We start from the raw sequence: 21,747 nt of genomic DNA, 5'->3' as shown, positions 1-21,747 counted from the left end.
CACTAAGGTTGGAGAGAGGTTCACCTTTTTATTTAGCAGTTTCCTGTCCCTGGGGGCTGATCCTCTCTCTCTCTCTCTGTGGTGCTGTTGTGGGGGAAGGGAAAAAAGGCTGAATATAGAACATGCTGCGATTTTCACGCAACGCACAAATGATGCGTGAAAAACAACGCTCACGTGCACAGACCCATTGAAATGAATTCAGTGCGGGCGCAAATGCATTCACATCACGCCTTGCACCCGCAAAGAAAACGCGCTCGTCTGAAAGGGGCCTAAAAGGTATTATTACACGCCCTGAACAGCATATTCTATTTTTCCATTCCACCAAAATTTGGCAAAACTGTATGGTTTTTCCCTGAATTGCAGTAGTTTTGCAATGTGGTTTATGGCATCCATGGTTTGTACAGGTGAAAGTATATTGACCAGGTGCAGAATCCTGTTGAGTGTATACATTTATTTACTTTCTATAGTTTTACAGAAAAATATAAAAGATTAACATCACACAAACACAGTATAGTGCGGATACATTATCATCTTTTCTCGAACCGTGTCATTTTTATATATTCCAAGTTTAGAATACAAAGAATACCGTGGGGAAGATTTATCAAAACTGGTGTAAAGGAAAACTGGCTTAGTTGCCCATAGCAACCAATCTGATTCTACTTTTCAGAGCTCATTTGGAAATTGAAAGATGGAATCTGATTGGTAGCTATGGACAACTAAGGCTAGTTCCACACTAGCACTTGTACATCTCTCTGTATTGCCAAGAGCTGGCGTTTTTCGTCCCAGCATAATTGCCGGGTTGCGGTCAGATCTCTGCCGGTCCCTATTATGGTTAATGGGGCTGGACAGCAACGCTGTAGCTTCGGGCAATGCCGGAATACAGAGAGATCCGGCAGGCTGTTCCCTGCCGGATGTACAAGCGTTAGTGTGAAACTAGCCTAAGCCAGTTTTCTTTCACGTCCGTTTTAAAGACTCCCCACCCCTCGAATGTTCACAAAACAGAAATGTTCCTCATTACAGAGTCGTCAACTAAAAGTAAACACAACATTGTATATAAAGGATTCTACGTGGCAGTAAAATGCCAGCCTACAGGTATGGCACACAAGGTGGATTTTTAACAGCAGAGATCAGCAACCTCCGGCACTCCAGCTGTTCTGAAACTACAACTCCCAGAATGCTTCATTCACTTCTATGGGACTTAGAAGAACAGCTGAGCATGTTGCATGCTGGGAGTTGTAATTTCAAAGCAGCTGGAGTGCCGAAGGTCGCTGATCCCTGTTCTACAGAATTCACACTGCAGACTTTGTGACTAAATCCACGTGTTCCATGTAGATTGGTTGTGGCCGTGGCTGCACATCTGCTACAGAATTAACCCTACGCATTGCAAAGGGCGATATTCGCAGTGAATATCCACGTGGACTACCTTTCACACAGCGTGTTGATGAGAAACTGTAAATTCTCATCTACTTAGCTGTTACTTTAAATGCAAAAAAAATCCACAGCGTATCCGCCCCATATGACCAAACCCTGGGCGAGGCAATGCAGCACCAGTCTGCTGCCTAAGCTTTCAATGGAAACGCCAAGGATTTGTAGTGGAGATAACCTTGGTGCTTTTTTTCCCCCAGCAACATATGAACTTTGACATACTCTGTAACCCAGTCACTGGCACATACATCTTAGTGAATCTAAAGTAGTCCATCTTTTTTATACAAAAAGCATAAAAGCGTATATTTTGGGAGCATTCTTGCCCATGAATCATGGGCACTCGTAGCAGAAATGGAGGACCAAACTTGCTGTTCCAGTGCCGAAATGGCAAAAGGCATCAAGTTGTGTCATGGTTGAAAATAACAATTGGTTGTGTGAGGACGTGGTAAGCAAACAACCCGAACATTATGGAGCGTTTGGTCGCTTTGATCAGCCATGGTCGTTTTTTTGGTTCTGCACTGAGCCATCAGCGAGTACTTTAATCATCCTGGAAAACAAATACACAAACATCAAAATATAGGTATTTAGATCTGGATGCCATTTTACATAAACCTAAAAAGGCTGTCATGTAGCTAAACTACCCCATGAAGAAGATGCCTCTGGCAGAGAAAAAAAGTGGTATTTTATCGGGCGGAATGATGGAAACCTGACTGACCACATTATAGCAGTGCTCCAGACTAAAAAAAAATATCAAGGAACCATTGGCTCCTAACCTGAAAAATTTAGGAGCCAAATGAAATTTTTAGTCGCCAAATTGAAAATACATACAGTGGCGGAAATAATTATTTGACCCCTCACTGATTTTGTAAGTTTGTCCAATGACAAAGAAATGAAAAGTCTCAGAACAGTATCATTTCAATGGTAGGTTTATTGTAACAGTGGCAGATAGCACATCAAAAGGAAAATCGAAAAAATAACTTTAAATAAAAAGATAGCAACCGATTTGCATTTCATTGAGTGAAATAAGTATTTGAACCCCTACCAACCATTAAGAGTTCTGGCTCCCACAGAGTGGTTAGACACTTCTACTCAATTAGTCACCCTCATTAAGGACACCTGTCTTAACTAGTCACCTGTATAAAAGACACCTGTCCACAGAATCAATCAATCAAGCAGACTCCAAACTCTCCAACATGGGAAAGACCAAAGAGCTGTCCAAGGATGTCAGAGACAAAATTGTAGACCTGCACAAGGCTGGAATGGGCTACAAAACCATTAGCAAGAAGCTGGGAGAGAAGGTGACAACTGTTGGTGCGATTGTTCGAAAATGGAAGGAGCACAAAATGACCATCAATCGACCTCGCTCTGGGGCTCCACGCAAGATCTCACCTCGTAGGGTGTCAATGGTTCTGAGAAAGGTGAAAAAGCATCCTAGAACTACACGGGAGGAGTTAGTTAATGACCTCAAATTAGCAGGGACCACAGTCACCAAGAAAACCATTGGAAACACATTACACCGCAATGGATTAAAATCCTGCAGGGCTCGCAAGGTCCCCCTGCTCAGGAAGGCACATGTGCAGGCCCGTCTGAAGTTTGCCAATGAACACCTGAATGATTCAGAGAGTGACTGGGAGAAGGTGCTGTGGTCTGATGAGACCAAAATAGAGCTCTTTGGCATTAACTCAACTCGCTGTGTTTGGAGGAAGAAAAATGCTGCCTATGACCCCCAAAACACCGTCCCCACCGTCAAGCATGGGGGTGGAAACATTTTGCTTTGGGGGTGTTTTTCTGCTAAGGGCACAGGACAACTTATTCGCATAAACGGGAAAATGGACGGAGCCATGTATCGTGAAATCCTGAGCGACAACCTCCTTCCCTCTGCCAGGAAACTGAAAATGGGTCGTGGATGGGTGTTCCAGCACGACAATGACCCAAAACATACAGCAAAGGCAACAAAGGAGTGGCTCAAGAAGAAGCACATTAAGGTCATGGAGTGGCCTAGTCAGTCTCCGGACCTTAATCCAATCGAAAACCTATGGAGGGAGCTCAAGCTCAGAGTTGCACAGAGACAGCCTCGAAACCTTAGGGATTTAGAGATGATCTGCAAAGAGGAGTGGACCAACATTCCTCCTAAAATGTGCGCAAACTTGGTCATCAATTACAAGAAACATTTGACCTCTGTGCTTGCAAACAAGGGTTTTTCCACCAAGTATTAAGTCTTTTTTTGTTAGAGGGTTCAAATACTTATTTCACTCAATGAAATGCAAATCAGTTGCTATCTTTTATTTAAAGTTATTTTTTCGATTTTCCTTTTGATGTGCTATCTGCCACTGTTACAATAAACCTACCATTGAAATGATACTGTTCTGAGACTTTTCATTTCTTTGTCATTGGACAAACTTACAAAATCAGTGAGGGGTCAAATAATTATTTCCTCCACTGTATAATCTAGTTGGGATGCTTAGGAGCATGGGCTTTTCTAAGCTACAGCCCACGCAGTTAAAGGGGTTGTGCACTCATGTCCATGACCTGTCAGACTAGCCAGATTCATGTTGGTAATCTCTAGGTGCTGGGTCCTGGCTTATTCTCTTTTAGGCCTCTGCTGCTTGTCTTGGGTTTCTCCATGAAAACGTTTGGCTGCAGTGGCATCAAGACAATCACTGGCCACAGTGGAGATCTGCTCCCCTTGCTTCATATGACCATTTAACATAATGCAAGGAAAGCAGTGGTCAGTTATTGGCTGTAACGGCGTCAAATAGGAAGCTTTCATGAAAGGACTCAAGACAAGCAATGGAGGCTGGCGTGCAAACGAGCAGGGACCCAGGTAAGTATGATCACCAACAAAGGTCCTGCCAGTCTCAGAGATCCAGAAATTAGTGTATACAAACCCTTTAAGGAGTTTATGTTCTCTCTCTTCCATCCTCATTAGTAATATCATTCCTTTGCAGTGTCAGCAGTTTTATGAATATGTCTGTCAGCGTGATTATTTACAGTGCAATTACACCTGATTGTTCTACAGAGAGGTGCCTGTCCCAGAGGTGGGACCCACATCTATCAGACATCTATGGCATATCCTGTAGACATGCCCTAAATGTATAAGGGGAATACTCCTTTAAGAAATGATCTGTGAAGTGGAAGAAGTCTGACCAATCCAGCACATAGCCCTATTACAGCACCGTCTCAGTTCCAAGCTGTATGGAGCTGTACTACAACTCCCATAGAACTACTACATGCTGTATCTCCAGATTTCTCAGATTTCATACACAAAAAATGTGTTTTGTTCCACTGGATTAGAGATCAATGCTATGATACCATATGGGGGCACATTAACCGTCTATGGTGATCCGGCAGTGCCCGGCTATATCGGATATGGTAACGCCTCTGCCGGAAAAGACTACCGGATTTACAAAACAGAGATGTGAAAGAAGCCTGACAAATATCCTTTGAGTAGGTTATGTAACTTTCTCATATTGTAACCTTTATGCGTAGAAAGTGACCTAACCCTTTAAAAGTATATTGGAAAAAATGTTATTTTCATACCCATTCATCATCTTCAGCTCCATCCCCTTGACCACGGGCCTCAGGGGCAGGATCAACACTGCCAGATTTATTGGCCATAATGTTGTCTGTCCAGGAAGCCCCAGTCTGAGCATCTCCAGCAAAATTACATTTTGTCACCGTTCCACTGTCAATTTTTGCCAAGGAAACTAAAGGAGAGAGACGATATTACTTAAAGCAGGGAAGCACAACACTATAATAAAATCACAAAGAACAACAGCTGTGGCCACAAGTGGCTTCAGTTTTTTCTAACATGGATCGATCAGGACATGTTCACACAGCAAGGATTTGCCACAGGCAGAATGCCAGCAGATTCTGCGCCTTATAATTCTGACATGATCCCAAGCTCGTGAACATGTCCTAACTTTTTTGTATAGAAATCCTGCTAGTGTAATATGATCAAGTCATGTGATCCTTTATATTAGTATTTTCCACCAGTGATGTCAATAGGCAGGGCCAGATTTTCCATTAGGGACAAGATGCCCATGCATGTGGGTGGCCCACTGGAAAAAAAAAAGTGCCTGTTCATCAGTCAGAAAGAAAGAAAGTGTATGAGAGAGATAGAGACCAACTTACAGTGGTTGTCTAGAGGCTCTAGATATTGATGACCTATCCAAAGAATCTTACAAAAAGCTAATGGAAGTTGTCTGTAAGGAACTAATTCATAAGGTTTGGTAATTACAGCAGCCTCTGCACGGATTAAGGCCTCATGCACACGACCGCCGTTGTGTTCCGTTCCGCAAAATGGGGTTCCATTGTTCCGTGATCCGTTTCCGTGTGTCTTCCTTTATTTTTGGAGGATCACCAGACATGAAGGAAAGTAAAAAAAAAATCTAAGTCAAGTTTGCCATGCAAATGATAGGAAAAAAACGGACGCAGACGACAATCTTGTGTGCCTCCGCGTTTTTTCACGGACCTATTGACTTGAATGGGTCCACGAACCGTTTTCCGTGAAAAAAAAAATAGGACAGGTTATATTTTTTTGACGGACTGGAACCACGGATCACGGACGCGGATGACAAACGGTGCATTAGCAGAGTTTTGAAAGTCAATGGGTCCGAAGAAAATCACGAAAAACGGAACAACGGACACGGAATGAAACAACGGTCGTGTGCATGAGGCCTAAGTGTGAGAATGGTATAACCGTAAGGCGGTGGTGTGGCAGGTATAAAGTGAGCTAGGAAGCTTGCAGAAACAGTGATCAATGACTCCAGAGAATCACTGTACAGTACACGAGGATCTGAATATCAGCATAATAACCTAACATGTGTACCTACCATAAAAGTGTTACTATGACAATAGCTACTGGAATTATATAAAAGTACACCATGTAATAGATATCCAGTAATAGCTATACACCAAAGGTTTGTGAAATCTCTTCTGGCCCCATGGACAGATTTTTAGCTTGCACGTCTCCCAAGGTCTGCAATAAAATTTAAAGGGGTTGTCCGGTTTCAGCGCTGAACACGGACATACCCTTATTTTCACCCAGGCAGCCCCCGAGGCTAGCATCAGAGCCTCTCATGCTCCGATGCGCTCCCTTGCCCTGCGCTAAATCGCGCAAGGCACGGGCTCTTGTTTTCAATAACACACGGCCGGGCGGAAACTTCCGCCCGGCAGTGTGTTTGGTGACGTCACCGGCTCTTATGGGCGTGCCTTAGCGCTGCCCTAGCCATTTTACTGGCTAGGGCAGCGATAAATCCCGCCTATCAGTGCCGGTGACGTCACCGGGGTTCCTGGCAGCACCGTGGAGAGCCTGGTACGTCACTGGATCTAAAAAAAAATGCTAAAGCTATTTAGGGCATAAAGATGGGGGGGGGGGGGGTTCAACTTTTGAAACTTCTACCTATAAGAAGAAAAGTGAAACAGCCAAGCATTTCACCACTCCTAGAAACTACAATGCACAGCATGCATGTGTAACCACCTCTACTTCTTCATTCTGGAGAGCCAAATGGGATCAGGGGACCCAAATGCTTTCAGTATATGTAGTTAGCGTTGAGCAAGGTTATCAAAAAATTTATTTGGCTTCTTTGCCGAATTTCACAACGAAATTCGCTGCATGCCAAATTACTTTGTCACGAATTGCATTTCTTTGTATATAGCAGGCACAATGATGGGGAACGGTGTTCAAACTGCCCCCCCCCCCCCCTCATTAAACCCCTCAGGTGCCGCGTTCATCCGTGATCGCTGCATCTCAGATGAACATTGAGTGTTTCAGGGGTTAATCCGTAAAAAAAAAAAAAAAAATTATATATATATTGATTGTGTAGAGGCTACCACGGCCATCTTGATTGAAGACATGAGCGAAATCTCGCGTGGTGACAGCATGTCATACGTCACTGCACGCAAGATTTTGCACGGTATCTTCAATCAAGCTGGCCGCAGCGGCATCTTCGCATGCAAATGGATGAACTGAGTATGTTTTTTACTCCCGCCATTTCAGAGAAAATTGATTTGTTACCACGAAAAGCGAGGAAATTCTTCTTTGGACCGAATAGAATTTTTGGGGGAAATTCGGATCAAAGTAAATTCATTTGACTTTGATTCGCTCAACACTATATGGAACCTACACTAGATACATAACACAGCAGCAGTATTGCCTTAATTGCTTCTTTAGGTTGGGGACCCAGACCCAGCTTGGAATCATAGTGTGACACAGGTCGTGCACTCTGCTTTACAGTACGGAGACATCAAACCACAAAGCTTAGGGGGTGCATGAGAAGCTTGAAGTTAGTCAACTATGATACACTCCACAAGACAAAGAGATGCTGTATTACTAGAACAACAATCGTACATATAAATGGTCCATCTCCCAAGGTTTTCACCCGTAACTGTTCACCAAACTCCAGTTCAGTCTTCTCTATTTCAGCCTCTGGCAGCCAAAGTGCGACGCCATCTTTGGGGGTGAACTTCAGACTGATTTTCATCAACTCCTCCTTGTGAATTAGACGTTTCAGATCCTCTGTTTGCAGTCTGTCTGATTCACCTTTTGCTTCCACCTCTAGTGAAGAACAAATAGTTAAGTAAACCATTATGATACCTCATAGAGCATTTCAATACAGTAGAGGATATATATAATAAAGTATTACGGCTACAGCATGGATCTCGGTATCATTTTTTAATTTAAAATGATACCAGGTCCAATATTCTGACTGCAGCACTAGCTTTACTTCTTGGCTGTGTGTGTATGGATATATTTAAAGAAATTATGTACTATATGATGTCCGATTTTCATTATGATGTAAAAAATGAAAATCATCATATAGTACATGACAATCTCTTTCTAACAAAGCTAGAACCAGCCCTGAACCTCACATGGATCCAGAGATCTCCCCATTCTTTGCTCCAATTGCTCTGCTAGATTTATTTCAGCCTGGCAGCTCGGGGCATGTCCTCTCTGATGCAGGTCTTACCCTACAACTGTCACAGCTGGTGGCAGTTGAAGATTTAAAGAGGACTTGTCACCGCTCCCGACATGCCTGTTTTAGTAACTACTTGCAGTCCTCATGTAATACCAATTCTGCAGCATCTATTCTTATTACTCCATGGTGTGCCGTTCCTTTATTATTTAAGTTCACTAGAAGTTTGTAAGTGAATTCCCAGCAGTCTGCAGTAAGGGTACAGAGGGGTGTTACTGGTTGGGTGTGTGTCCCTGCACAGTCTGACACTGGGAGCACTGATTGGATAATGTCAGACTGTGCAGGGACACATCCCCAACTCTACCCTTAACATTCTTATGATCGATGGAGGTCCCAGAGGTAGGACTGTCACTAATCTAATAGTTAACCCCTATCCTGTGGATAGGGATAACTTCTACCAACTGAAACAACTTCAAAATCAATGGATACCTGTGCTGCCTGTGGAGAAGGGTATTTGAAAATAGTCCAATTAGTCAATTTTCACAGGACGTTCCAATATATCAGACCTCAAAATGTTGATAACTTTTAGAGAGACACCCCCTTTTAAAATGCCCCTGGCAGCTATTCATATGAATGGCTGTCTATGTAATATAAGGACTGGTGGAGCTGCCTGTACAGATCTGCCCTCTGTTATGGCTGTTCCTAAGCTGAGGACTCCTCTCTATGAGTTCATGCCTTAGGGCATATAGACAGGAATTATTTTCATGCAGGCGATTGGGAGGGAAGTGTTGCTCGGGAGGAGACAATCTGCCAGTCTAATACACCCTTAAAGGGGTTTTCCCATCTCAGACAATGGGGACATATCACTAGGATATGCCCCCATTGTCTAATAGGTGCGGGTCCCACCACTCGGACCCCCATCTACAATGAGAACAAAGCGGGGAAATGAACAGAGGGCGTACTGCGCATGCGCAGCCGCCCCCCAATCATTTCTATGGGGAGCAGGTGCCGCATGTGCGCTCCCATTCACTCCTATAGGAGCAGCGCTTGGTGGTGGACGGACCCCGGGAAATCCGGGGTCCTTCAGCCACAGCTTTCCCCGCTCAGTTCTCGTAGGTGTGGGTCCTATCCTAGCGATATGCCCTCATTGTCTGAGATGAGAATACCCCTTTAAGACAATTCCTTGAAGTTATCTAGGGACAGCCAATTCCCTTCTCCTTACTCTTGACTGCTATAATATGTTTTGGGGTCACATATCTCTTCTTTATGTCTATATGTTTTATTAGAATTAAAAGCAGTTACATTTGATGGAAAACACTTATCTTTCAGTGTTCTATAGTGCTATAATTGAATAAAAAATATATATGTAATACCTACTGTAAGAAGACAAGAGAAAGCCTGTGTTCACCTTCTTAGTGTCACTGAAGCTAGGCTCAATTTCATTTCCCTTACTGTCAAACTTCCTCCGGTGTATCTTGTTTGGTCTTACGTAAAGAATGTACCAGCGTTCCTGCAATACCACAAGACAAGAAAAGGGACAGTCATATAGAAAACCAAATGACAGTCTTTAAAAGGAGTCTATCAAAACTTCTGACAGTGCTAGTTAGGGAAATTTCACAGAATTTAGGATAAAGAAAAATGACCCATATAGCATGTTTAGATTATTATATATATATACATACACAGATGTATCTATATAATAAGTACTATTATTAGCAAAAAATAGCGGCCGCGTCATCATCCTGACATCGGTCACGCCGGGACCCCGCAAGCTAGCACTACCAGCCTCCTTTGAGCCACACTACAACCCACTGAAGCTATCCACCGTACGCACATGTACACATGTACAGGCATCTTGTGGACACGCAAGTCTTTTGATTTTATATGCGCTTGTTATATATCTGGCACCAAATATTCCAATCATGAAATTATATTTGCACCTATAATGGCTGCTATTTTTTGCTAATAATAGTACTTACATCTGTATATATATATATATATATATATATATATATATCTATCTAAACATGCTATATGGGTCATTTTTCTTTATCCTAAATGCTGGATTAACACTCCTATGAGCTGGGAGGGTGTATTATAGCTATCTATCCAATCATTAGGGTGCGACTGGATTGAATTGCAATCTGAGGGTCCGCCATTAATATCGACGTGTCTTGTGGCACTTATTTAGTTCCTTTATCCAACTCTGGAGTCCCCTACTCTATATCTAAATGTGAATTCAGAATCAGTGACCACCATTCTAGATGAGTGAGATTTATTGCGGTCACTTATATTTCTCTTTATCTTTTTTTCTTGCTGTCATCTATGGTATAGGACACTCTGTTACGTTTTTTTGTCCCCTGAGGAGCCTAATACCAACAAGGCGAAACGCGTAGGGACGCTGTACATAATTCATGCTTTAATCTTGCACTGATTTCTCTGAGTATTGTGACCTCCACCACACGGGGGAAGGGTTGTTCTATATGTGCTGTTTTTTATTTTTGGTTTACATGTACACTAGTTCGGGTCTCCAATTAGGAATAGCACCATCTGTCACCCCTATCAGGGTCCTACAGGGATCTCTAGGAGGTACGAGATACGGGATCGCCCCTATCGGGGCGGCTATTCCGTTTTCAGGCAGTGCCACTAAAATAGGGGAAGTACTAGGGATACTGCCTCTTTAGATTATCAATTCCACTTGGCTTCCTGCAACTAAGGAGAGCGACATATAGTCTTTTTGGATTTAATTTTTGTTTATTGTTTATTTCCGTATCAAAAGGGTCCAATATTTTAATTATGATTATTAAAAGTGAAATTTTAGAATTGATGGTAATTCTGTGAAATTTGTTTGTCAATTGACCTAATTCTATTATATTCCCGTGAACAGGGTTATGTTCATTCTGTGAGTTGTTAGTGCTAGTTAGGGGCCATGAAAAACAGGGCAAACATATGTTTACATGTGCTTTTATTATCCGCAGGTGCTCCAAAGGCGATCTCTTAAACCTCATTCACACGTCCGTCTCCATGCTCAAGGTGGACAGCGGACCGCAAAAAAACTGCACGGTCGTGTGAACAAGCCCTAAGGCAATTTCCTTCAAATTAGGGTACTTTCACACTAGCGTTTTTCTTTTCCGGCATAGAGTTCCGTCCTAGGGGCTCAATACTGGAAAAGAACTGATCAGTTTTATCCCCATGCATTCTAAATGGAGAGCAATCCGTTCAGGATGCATCAGGATGTCTTCAGTTCAGTCTTTTTGACTGTTCAGGACGGAGATAATACCGCAGCATGCTACGGTTTTATCTCCGGCCAAAAAAACTGAACACTTGCCTGAATGCCGATTCCGCCATTTTTTCCCCGTAGGAATGTATTAGTGCCGGATCCGGGATTCAAATTGCCGCATTGACGGATCCGGCATTGAGGGATCCTAAAATTAATACCGGATCCGTTTTGCCTGATGACGCTGGAAAAACGGATCAGGCATTGCAATGCATTTTTATGAATGATCAGGCATTTTTCAGACTGATCAGGATCCTGATCAGTCTGTAAAAATGCCTGATCAGTCAGAAAAAAAATGACATGCGTTTGCTTAGTTTGCCTGATCAGGCAGGCAGTTCAGGCATCGGAACTGCCTGCCAGAATCAAACAACCTAAGCGTGAAAGTACCCTTAGGGATCACCTGACACTTAGGCCCCTTTTACACGCATACTAGAATGTATTACACTGTATAACACAGGGCTCCAGATGGTCGCCAATGCGACTTAGAATTCACAAATGTACTACTAACTTCCGGCCTCCTGACTGCCAAGAAGTTAGTAGTACAGCGCTAGATTTAAGATGATTGGAATACTTTAACAATACCCACAAGTTAGATATGATTACCGTATACTACAGTGAGCGGGGACCAGTGTAGTAGAATACAGTGACTGCAGCGGGCCCCGCTGCCATTACAGAAACAGATGCCGGCCTCCAGCCTCTCCTCCCTCTCAATCTATTCACCGGACGGTCGCAGCATTCGCCCCCCCATAAGACGCACTGCTATTCCCCCCCACACACACACTTTTGGGGGGAAATGAGTATTACACTCACCGGTAATCCGGTTTCCTGGAAGTCTCCATGACACCACATGCTGAGATTGACTCCCTCCTGATTGGACAGGAAAAACACAGAGAGGTTAAAACCCCCACCCCCTCCTCACATCACCAGTGTATTTTAACGAAGAACCCCAGGATGAAAGGATAATAGCTAACAGCAGAACAAAGGGTGGGATGTATGTGGTGTCATGGAGACTTCCAGGAAACCGGATTACCGGTGAGTGTAATACTCATTTCCCCAGTCGTCTCCATGACACCACATGCTGAGATAATATCAAAGATATCATTAGGGGGGGACGACTGCCGACAGGACCTTACGTCCGAATCTTAGGTCATCATTAGCGGCTAAGTCTAGCCTGTAGTGCTTAGTGAAAGTATGAGCTCTCTTCCAGGTTGCTGCCCTGCAAATCTGTTGTAAGGAGGCTGAAGCTTTTTCCGCCCAGGAGGCGGCCATGCCTCTCGTAGAATGTGCCTTTAGTGAAGCGGGGACATCTTTTCCCTGAGCTTTGTATGCTTCCGAAATGGCCATCTTAATCCATCTAGAGATGGAACTTTTCGCCGCTTTCCTCCCCTTGTTGGGACCTGAAAATTGGACAAACAGATTTTTGTCTATTCTCCAAAGACTGGTAGCGTCCAGGTACTTTAATACCGCTCTCCGGACGTCTAATGTGTGGTAAGTAGATTCCTGATCGTTTTTCGGATCGTTACAGAATGAAGGGAGAACAATGTCCTGAGACCTATGAAAGGTCGAGACTACCTTGGGGAGGAAAGTTGGATCTAATTTGAAAATTAATCTGTCCTCAAATATTGTAAGGAATGGTTCTTGGATGGACAAGGCCTGCAGCTCACAGACCCTTCTGGCTGAGGTTATTGCCACCAAAAATATAGTTTTAATTGTAAGCCATCTGATGTGAATAGAGTCCAGAGGTTCAAATGGATTGGAGGTTAGACCCCCTAGTACCGTATTAAGGTTCCATGGTGGCACCATGTTTTTAATCGTAGGTCTGATCCTATCTGCTGCTTTAAGGAATCTGGATATCCAGGGATGTTCTGTTAGCTTGGTATTATATAGTGCCCCTAAGGCCGATACCTGGACCCTAAGGGTATTAGGGGATAGCCCTAAATCTAGCCCTTCTTGAAGAAAATCCAAGATTAGTGAGATGTTGGCTTTGAACTGGTTGAAGGAGGTTCCAGACCAATCCGCGAATTTCTTCCATATTTTTTGGTACTTATCGTTGGTAGTCTGCTTCCTGCTAAGGAGTAAGGTGTTCACTACTTTTTTTGATAAACCGAAGTTTAATAAGTTGGATTCTTCAGAATCCAGGCTGATAATTTTAGTATTTCCAGGTCTGGGTGAGTGATGGGCCCCTGACTTAGAAGGTCCGGCCTCCGAGGTAGAAGGAAAGGAGCTTCCACGCTGAGGGCTTTCAAGAGGGAGAACCAACTTCTTTTGGGCCAGAAGGGGGTTATCAGTATTAGTGTACAACTCTCCTTCAGGAACTTCTGTAATACTTTGGGGATAAGCGGAAATGGGGGGAATGCGTAGACTAGGTTTGTTGTCCAGCTCTGATTGAAGGCGTCTACTGCCCCCGGATGATCCCTGGGGTTGAGGGAGAAGAACTGGTTTAGCTGACGATTTCTCCTGGATGCAAACAGGTCTATCGTCGGCCTGCCCCATTTCTTTGTGATTAAGTGAAAGACTTCTGGGGCTAACATCCATTCCCCAGGGTCTAGTCTGTGCCGGCTTAGGTAATCGGCCTGAATGTTTAATACTCCCTTTAGATGAACCGCTGAAAGAGATTGAATGTTGCTTTCTGCCCAGGAAAAGATTTTGTTCGCCAGGTTCTGTAACAGGTGATGCCTTGTGCCTCCCTGGTGTTGGATGAAGGCCACGGCTGTAGCGTTGTCCGAGTAGACTAGGACGTGACGTCCTTCTGCCAGCCGACTCGTATGTTTCAGTGCTTCCCACACTGCCTTCAGCTCCTTGAAATTTGAGGATTGCTGACTTACGTAACTCCCCCATGTTCCCTGGTAGGAGTTCCCCTGGACGATCGCTCCCCAACCGTGGAGACTGGCATCTGTTGTGATGACTAGAGGGAGATCTTGTGCCCAGAAAATCCCGTTTTCTAGGTTGGATCTGCTGAGCCACCAAGTTAGCGATTTTTTGGTCTTTGTATCTAAGAATATTCTCCTCTCTAGGGTTAATTGTGATCTGTTCCATTTGTCTAAGATAAATTTCTGGAGTGGTCTTAGATGGAACTGTGCCCAGGCTACTGCCGGAATGCAAGCAGACAGACTCCCTAATACCTTCATGGCCTGTCTTATCGAACAGAATTTCTCCTTCTTGAACTTCCTCAAAGCTGACTGAAGCTTTACTATCTTTTGAGGTGGCAGAAAAGATCTTTGGGAGACTGTGTCTAAGGTTATGCCCAGAAAATCTTTCAGTTTGGATGGGATTAAATCCGATTTTTCCCAATTGATTATCCAACCTAGGTTCTGTAGATGCCCCAGGACTAACCCGAGATGGTTTTTCATGGTCTCTATGTTGTCTGCCACTACCAGTAGGTCGTCCAGATAGGGGATCACACAAACTGCCTTTTCTCTCAAGGTTGTCAAGGCTTCCGCCATTATTTTGGTAAAAACCCTCGGGGCAGAAGAGATCCCGAAGGGGAGACACCTGAACTGGAAATGTTGAATGTTTCCCTCCAATTTTACTGCGAACCTTAGAAACTCCCTTGACGACCTGTGAATTGGAACATGATAATAAGCGTCGCTTAAATCTATTGTGGCCATCACCGCGTCCTTCTTCAAGAGCTTCACTGCTGACTTCAGGGTCTCCATTTTGAATTTTTGATATCTTACATATTTGTTTAGATGTTTCAGATTTATAATTACCCTGGATTTCCCGTTTGGTTTTTTTATAATGAAGAGGCGGGAATAAAATCCCAGCCCTGTCTGATTTTTTGGAACTGGCTCTATGGCGTCCAAGGTTAATAGGTTTTTTATATCTTTTTTTAAGGTCACAGTTTGAGATGGGGGAAGGGTAGTGACTACGTATTTCTGTGGGGGGAGAGAAAGAAGATCTATCTGATAACCCTCCTGTATAATACTTAAGATCCACCTGCTGTTTGTTACGTGCTCCCACGATTTTAGAAAGGAGCTGAGTCTTCCCCCCACAGGTATAGCGTCATTGTTTGCTATTGGATGAGGAGGCCTCTGCCCGGTTTGGGTTGAAGAGGAAACTTCTCCCTCTGCCTCCCTTCGCATAACTCCACCTCCCAGTCTTCCCTTTATCTTTTTTATTTTCGGGTTGAAAAAAATCGGTCACGAAAGGGCTGTCTCTTTTGTTTGTATCTTTCCTCGGGAAACCCCCTTTTTTTATTTGTTGCGTTGTCTAGGATTTTGTCCAAATCTTCACCGAAGACGTACTGACCGTGGAAGGGGAGTGCGATTAATTTATTTTTAGATGTGATGTCTCCTGACCACGCTTTGAGCCATAATGCCCTTCTCGCAGTATTTGAGAGAACAGCTGTACGGGCAGATAGTTTCACTGATTCGGCTGCTGCGTCTGCTAGGAACGAGGTTGCCATCTTTAGTAGAGGCAAGCTCTCTAGGATTTGATCTCGTGGCGTTTTGTTAACCAGATGTATCTCTAGCTGGTCTAGCCAGAGGTTCAGTGTTCTGGCCACACATGTAGAGGCGACGCCTGGTTTGAGAAGGGCCGCCGTAGTCTCCCAGGTCTTTCGCAAGAGACTCTCCGTTTTCCTGTCTAGAGGATCTTTCAACTGTGCTGAGTCCTCAAACGGCAGGGCCGTTTTTGGAATAGTTTCCCAATCTGTACAATCCTCTTGGCTAAAGGGGTAGCGTCTCTTAATTCCCCTTGGGATAAAGGATCCTTTATCCGGTTTTTCCCATTCTGATCGAATTAGTTTTTGTACACTATCAGGGACCGGAAAAAACGCCTTCTTTCTTTCCCCTAGACCCCCAAATATTTCTTGTTGGGTAGACTTAGGGGCTTTAGGCATCTCCATCTGAATGGTGGCCCTGATGGCCCTGATAAGTTCCTCAATATCTTCAGGATTGAACAGGAAGCGCTTATATTCGCTCTCTTCGTCTGAAGATCCTGGGTGCTTTTGCACCGATTCGGAGTCTGAGACCGCCAGTCCCTCAGAGTCGGAATCCAGGATGAGTGATTTAACACTACGGGAATCCTGAGTGGGAGCAATTTTGGGGGGAGTGGGTTCTCTGGCAGCTAAGGCTAGCTGGACCTCCTCTTTTACCACTTTTCTAATGTCTTCAATTAACCCAGAAGACTCAGCCTTGATGACACTGGCTGTACATTCTTTACACAGGGCTTTGGATCCTGTGTTAGATAATCTCTTGCCGCAAATACCACATTTTTTGGTTTTTTTGGCTGCCGAAGTGGAATCCTTTTCTCCCTGAAAATGTTAAGGGAGGAAAGGATGAGCAAACTGAACCCACCATACAAATCATATGCCTGAGAGCATGTTACTCACTGTCCCAGGGTTTGATGCAGGCTCGGTTCCAGAGCCCGGCGCGAGGGGGGTGCTCATCTTGACTCCCGACCGCCAAAGATGCTCCTAGTATGAGCCACGCTTAAGCAGGGCGCCATTACCCAGGTCCTGTGCGTTTTTATGGTGTTCCCTCGCTTCAGGACCTGTGGCGCATGTGGATGACGTCAGCGCGTTCTTGCTCCGCCCCCTAGCGTCTGACGTCACCTGCCTGCCAGCCGGAAGGGACGCATCTCAGCGCCGATCCGCCGCGTCCTCCTTCCCTCTGCATCAAGCCCTCCTGGACCGCCGCAGAGGGAATCTTCGCAGGGGCACTACGTGTGTGCCCGAGCCCAGGCCTGACCGAACAGAGGAGGGAGAGCTGCACTGCAGATCCGACCTCGGCCTGTGGATGAGACGATACTCCAGGTGAGCCCAACAAGCTCCGTGCACCTCTCCTGCTTCCTTATCCTGATGGGACAGGAAAAACACTGGTGATGTGAGGAGGGGGTGGGGGTTTTAACCTCTCTGTGTTTTTCCTGTCCAATCAGGAGGGAGTCAATCTCAGCATGTGGTGTCATGGAGACGACTGGGGAAAAAGTGTGTCTTATAGGGCGAAAAATACGGTACTTCTCTACTGTAAGAATAAAGGCCGATGCATGCAGTGCGTCACGTTACCGGAAAACGAACACGTTAAGTGACCGTGAAGAAGCAAGCTTTTCATATGCTTCACTATATGGCACGGAACGCACAGTTAAGGAGCGGCAATACTTATAGCTTCCATTGTGTTGTGTTCCGCTGTTACAGGGAACGCAACGCCCATGGTTAACTGATAACTGATTAAATAAATATGTTTTTTGCAGGACTAAAGACACTTGTATAAGTGAAGGGAATAGTCAATAGTTCAAGACTGAAGCTGTAAACCATTTGAAAAACTGCTGCCATTCAGCTAAGGCTATAAAAACTTGTAAACTCAGATTGTTAGCTTAAAGGGGTTCTGCACTTTCATTTAACTGATGATCTATCCTCTGGATAGATCATCAGCTTCTGATCGGCGGGGGTCCGACACCCGGGACCCCCGCCGATCAGCTGTTTGAGAAGGCAGCGGCACTCCAGCAGCGCCGCGGCCTTCTCACCATTTACCGCCGGCCCACTGACGTCACTAGTATCAACTAGCGTCGGCAAGGCTAAGCTCTGTTCAATTGAATGGAGCTTAGCCGCTCCCAGGCCAGTGATACTAGTCGTGACGTCAGTGGGCCGGCGGCCTGGCGGTAAACAGTGAGAAGGCCGCGCCGCTGCCTTCTCAAACAGCTGATCGGCGGGGGTCACGGGTGTCCAGAGGATAGATCATCAGTTAAATGAAAGTGCAGAACCACTTTAAACATGACTATGGGATTCTACTAGGGAAATCATGTTTTAAAATAAATGCCCCTTCCCCTGCCCCTTCCTGGATCCTCCCACTGCCCCATCATCAGCAGAAGATCAGAACACAAAGGAGAAGGCAGCAGCTTCCTAGCCAGTAGTTCTGTGGTAATGACATGTATATTCAAGTGCATGAAAAATGCATCAAAAACGGATGACATCTGCATGGAATCCCCGAAAACACTGAAGCAAACTCGGGGAAAAACATTAGTTTCTCACTGACAGAACTTGGATGAGTTTCCCATTCCCAAAATCCGCCGTACATGTACACCAGATGTTGGGTCTTTAAAGATGGCACCCGCTCAGGAGCTGAGCGGGCACTATAGCTGCCAAGTGGCTGTTGTTTTACACAGCAGGCACCCAGCACCAGACTGTGACCAGCGATAACTCAGATCATGGAATTTTAACCCCCTCAGATACCACAGTCAATTTTGATAAGATTGCAAGAACCGTTCAGTTGCTATGGCAGCCTTAGGCCTTCTGAAGGCTTCCCCTAGCGATGGGAACAAAGCAATTTCCCCATAGGCTCCAATGGTAAATCTATGAAAAAAGCAGTTAGGTGACTGCATGTTCAAGTCCTCCAGGGGTACTAAAAATAAAAGGGAAAACTCTGCAAAATGAGCCCTCACACATCTCCATAGAGGTAAATATAAAAAAGTTATGGGGGTCAGAATATGGCGATGCAAGGAATTTTTTTTTTTTTTTTCATTTTTGTATTAAACCACAAGAAAAACTATTTAAAGTTATTGCTATGATCGTACTGGCCCCCAGAATGAAGCCAACATGTAATTTTTACCTCATAGGGAACATCGTGGAAAAAAAAAAAAAAAAAAAAAATAGTTTTATATTTCCACCCCATTTAGAAATTTTCCCAGCTTCTCACTACATCCTATAGAATATGAAATGTTGCCATTAGAAAGTACAACTTGTTCCGCAAAACAAAAAAAAAAAAGCCCTCATACGGCTATGTGACTGGAAAAATAAGTTATGGCTCTGGAAAGGTAAAGCTATGTCAGGAAAAGGTTAAAGGGATTCTGTCACCAGGTTTGGTGCTATAGAGATACGGACATGCACGGCTAGATCGCCGCTAGCATGTCCTCAATATATCTGTCCTATAGGGCTGTGTGGTTTTAATTTATTTAAAAACAGGATTTTATAGATATGTAAATGAGTGTTGAATGTGTCCAAGGGGCTGTACGAACCTTACTTGTGCCCAGCCACGCCCCCCGCCTGTGAAGGAGCCCAGCACCGCCTATGTCTCCTCCTTTCATCAACGATAGATAGCCGTAATCTCGCGCATGCGCAGTGCCGGTATAGTGTTCCTTCCCTGTGCTGGCATCAGCCTCAGGAAAAGAACTGCGCATCGCGAGATTACGGCTATCTATCGTCGATGAAAGGAGGAGACATAGGCGGTGCTGGGTTCCTTCACAGTAAGGTTCGCTGTACGCCCCTTGGACACATTCAACACTCATTTACATATCTATAAAATCCTTTTTTAAAGAAATTAAAACCACACAGCCCTATAGGACACATATATTGCGGACATGCTAGCGGCGATCTAGCCGTGCAAGCCCCAAACCTGGTGACAGAATCCCTTTAATATCGCTTGTGTGCTTTCACACATGCCGATTCTCTTTCATGCAGTTTACAATCTAACATCAGGAGGTGTTCGTAAAGGAAGGGAAAGGATAAAGAAAAGACTTCTCTTTTTTTTTTTTTATCCGCTCCTAGATCTAGCGGCAAAACGGCATCAAACGCCATGAGAAAAGGTGCCCTGAGGAAAGCAGCCTGAATCCAAGCCGATTACTGAAGGTGTCAATTCCTCTTTCCATCTTAAAGAAAGAAGATAGCAAGTATTAGAAGTGAGAACTACACAAATATTGTCTCTGCCAAAGCGACCACGTCATCGGAAATCTGTACCGTTATCACTCTATGCTTTAAAAAGTCATTAGTCGCTGGGGCTCAGTGAGGCTGCAGACAGTCTGAGCAGTCCAAAAACCTTAGTGGGAGAAAGACTATTCCAAGACTTCTTTTCTCCCGAATCTGGGCATGTATTTTTATCTCTGAACACAGACACTCCATTTAAAACATCTTGATGTCTGCCTCTTTTACATCCTGTTAGGCATCAGAAGGCACAGGCATGATACATATAAAAAGAACATAAAAATAAAGAGCTAAAACAAACCGCAAGAAAAAAAACTAAAAGGAACACATCAGACAACACTAGGAAACAGACAAGCGCTTGCTTGTTAGCAGGACCATTGATCTTCCTAGCTCAGCAGCCTAGCTATTCACCACGCCGTCTACAAACTTGTGCAGATGTAATTGTGCGGCTAAAATAAAATAAATAAATCAATAAAACATGCTGCCGTCTGACTGCAAGACATCTGAAATATAAAAGAGGACTATCCGGGTAAACCTAGCCTCCTTAGCGCAATCTATAGACCTCACTCCCGTCCTTGATCAATATTCCAGCTGCAGATTAGGAGCAGAATTCACCACCATTCACGGAACATTGCTGCTAAAGAATAGAAGAACTGGAGAATCAACAATAAAAATACACCCGAGAGGGAGAAGAAAAGGATATGCAAAAAATAAAATAAAAATCATTACAGTCTGAAACAAACCTACACTCCATTACTACGGACTGGCAGACATTTTTTTTTCTCTGCCTTTGTGTATTGTAATACAGGCTCAGTTGGGTGCCATGTGTACAGAACTACCCTTCCCTAAAAGCATTCCTTCTGGCAGATAATAGCTCCATAGGTAGAGCACACAATTACTTCTGTACGCCTCCGTATGAAATCAGAGGTACGAAGAGATACAGTAGAGGCCTCATACGCTACAACGGGAGTCATATTACCCCTCCGATCCCTGTCCACCACAGGAGTATATAGATAGAGCGGAGTCATCTGTGGACTGCAGAGCATATGAATATGCTAATAATCAGCTAAACATATTCAGACTCCACAGCAAATGCTAGAAAATAAATAAATAAAATGATAGAGAATCTGAATAACTTCCTAATGGATATTTACAACAGGGAGAGAGTTATCAAACTGGTGTAAAGTAGAACTGGCTTAGGTGCCCATAGCAACCAATCAGATGCCACCTTTCATTTTCCAAATGAGCTGTGAAAAATGAAAAGGTGGAATTTGAAACTGGTGGATTTAGCAACTTTACACCAGTTTGCTAAATCTCCCTTAAAGTGTTTCAATTTCAAATAGATGGTCCGTGTATCAGTTTCTTGCCTCTATGTGTCATCCATATTCCACCGACATTTGGAAAATGAATTTCCACAGTCATGAAAATTATGATTACTTACCGGTAATTTGATTTTTCCAGAGCCCATGACAGCATCCTTATATCGTGGTGCTGTC

The 21,747-nt window shown here is 44.1% G+C and overlaps 1 protein-coding gene across 1 annotated transcript in view; it reads right to left on the bottom strand.

The window, feature by feature from the left end:
• Positions 1–431: 431 nt before the first annotated feature.
• ARPIN (actin related protein 2/3 complex inhibitor) overlaps positions 432–21,747 on the bottom strand; it is a 49,335-nt gene continuing 28,019 nt past the window's right edge. Inside the window, exons 3-6 of the mRNA XM_044279509.1 lie at positions 9,720–9,852; positions 7,778–7,984; positions 4,966–5,132; positions 432–1,972 (exon numbers count right to left, since the gene is read on the bottom strand). Of these exons, the coding sequence (XP_044135444.1) occupies positions 1,964–1,972; positions 4,966–5,132; positions 7,778–7,984; positions 9,720–9,852 (516 nt within the window). The 3' untranslated portion in view covers positions 432–1,963. The remainder of the gene's footprint in view (positions 1,973–4,965; positions 5,133–7,777; positions 7,985–9,719; positions 9,853–21,747) is intronic.

Source organism: Bufo gargarizans, chromosome 2 (genome assembly GCF_014858855.1).
Source record: "Bufo gargarizans isolate SCDJY-AF-19 chromosome 2, ASM1485885v1, whole genome shotgun sequence".
Taxonomy (NCBI): domain Eukaryota; kingdom Metazoa; phylum Chordata; class Amphibia; order Anura; family Bufonidae; genus Bufo; species Bufo gargarizans.
Note: the sequence above shows the minus strand (reverse complement) of the source record. Positions and strands in the feature narration are given on the sequence as shown.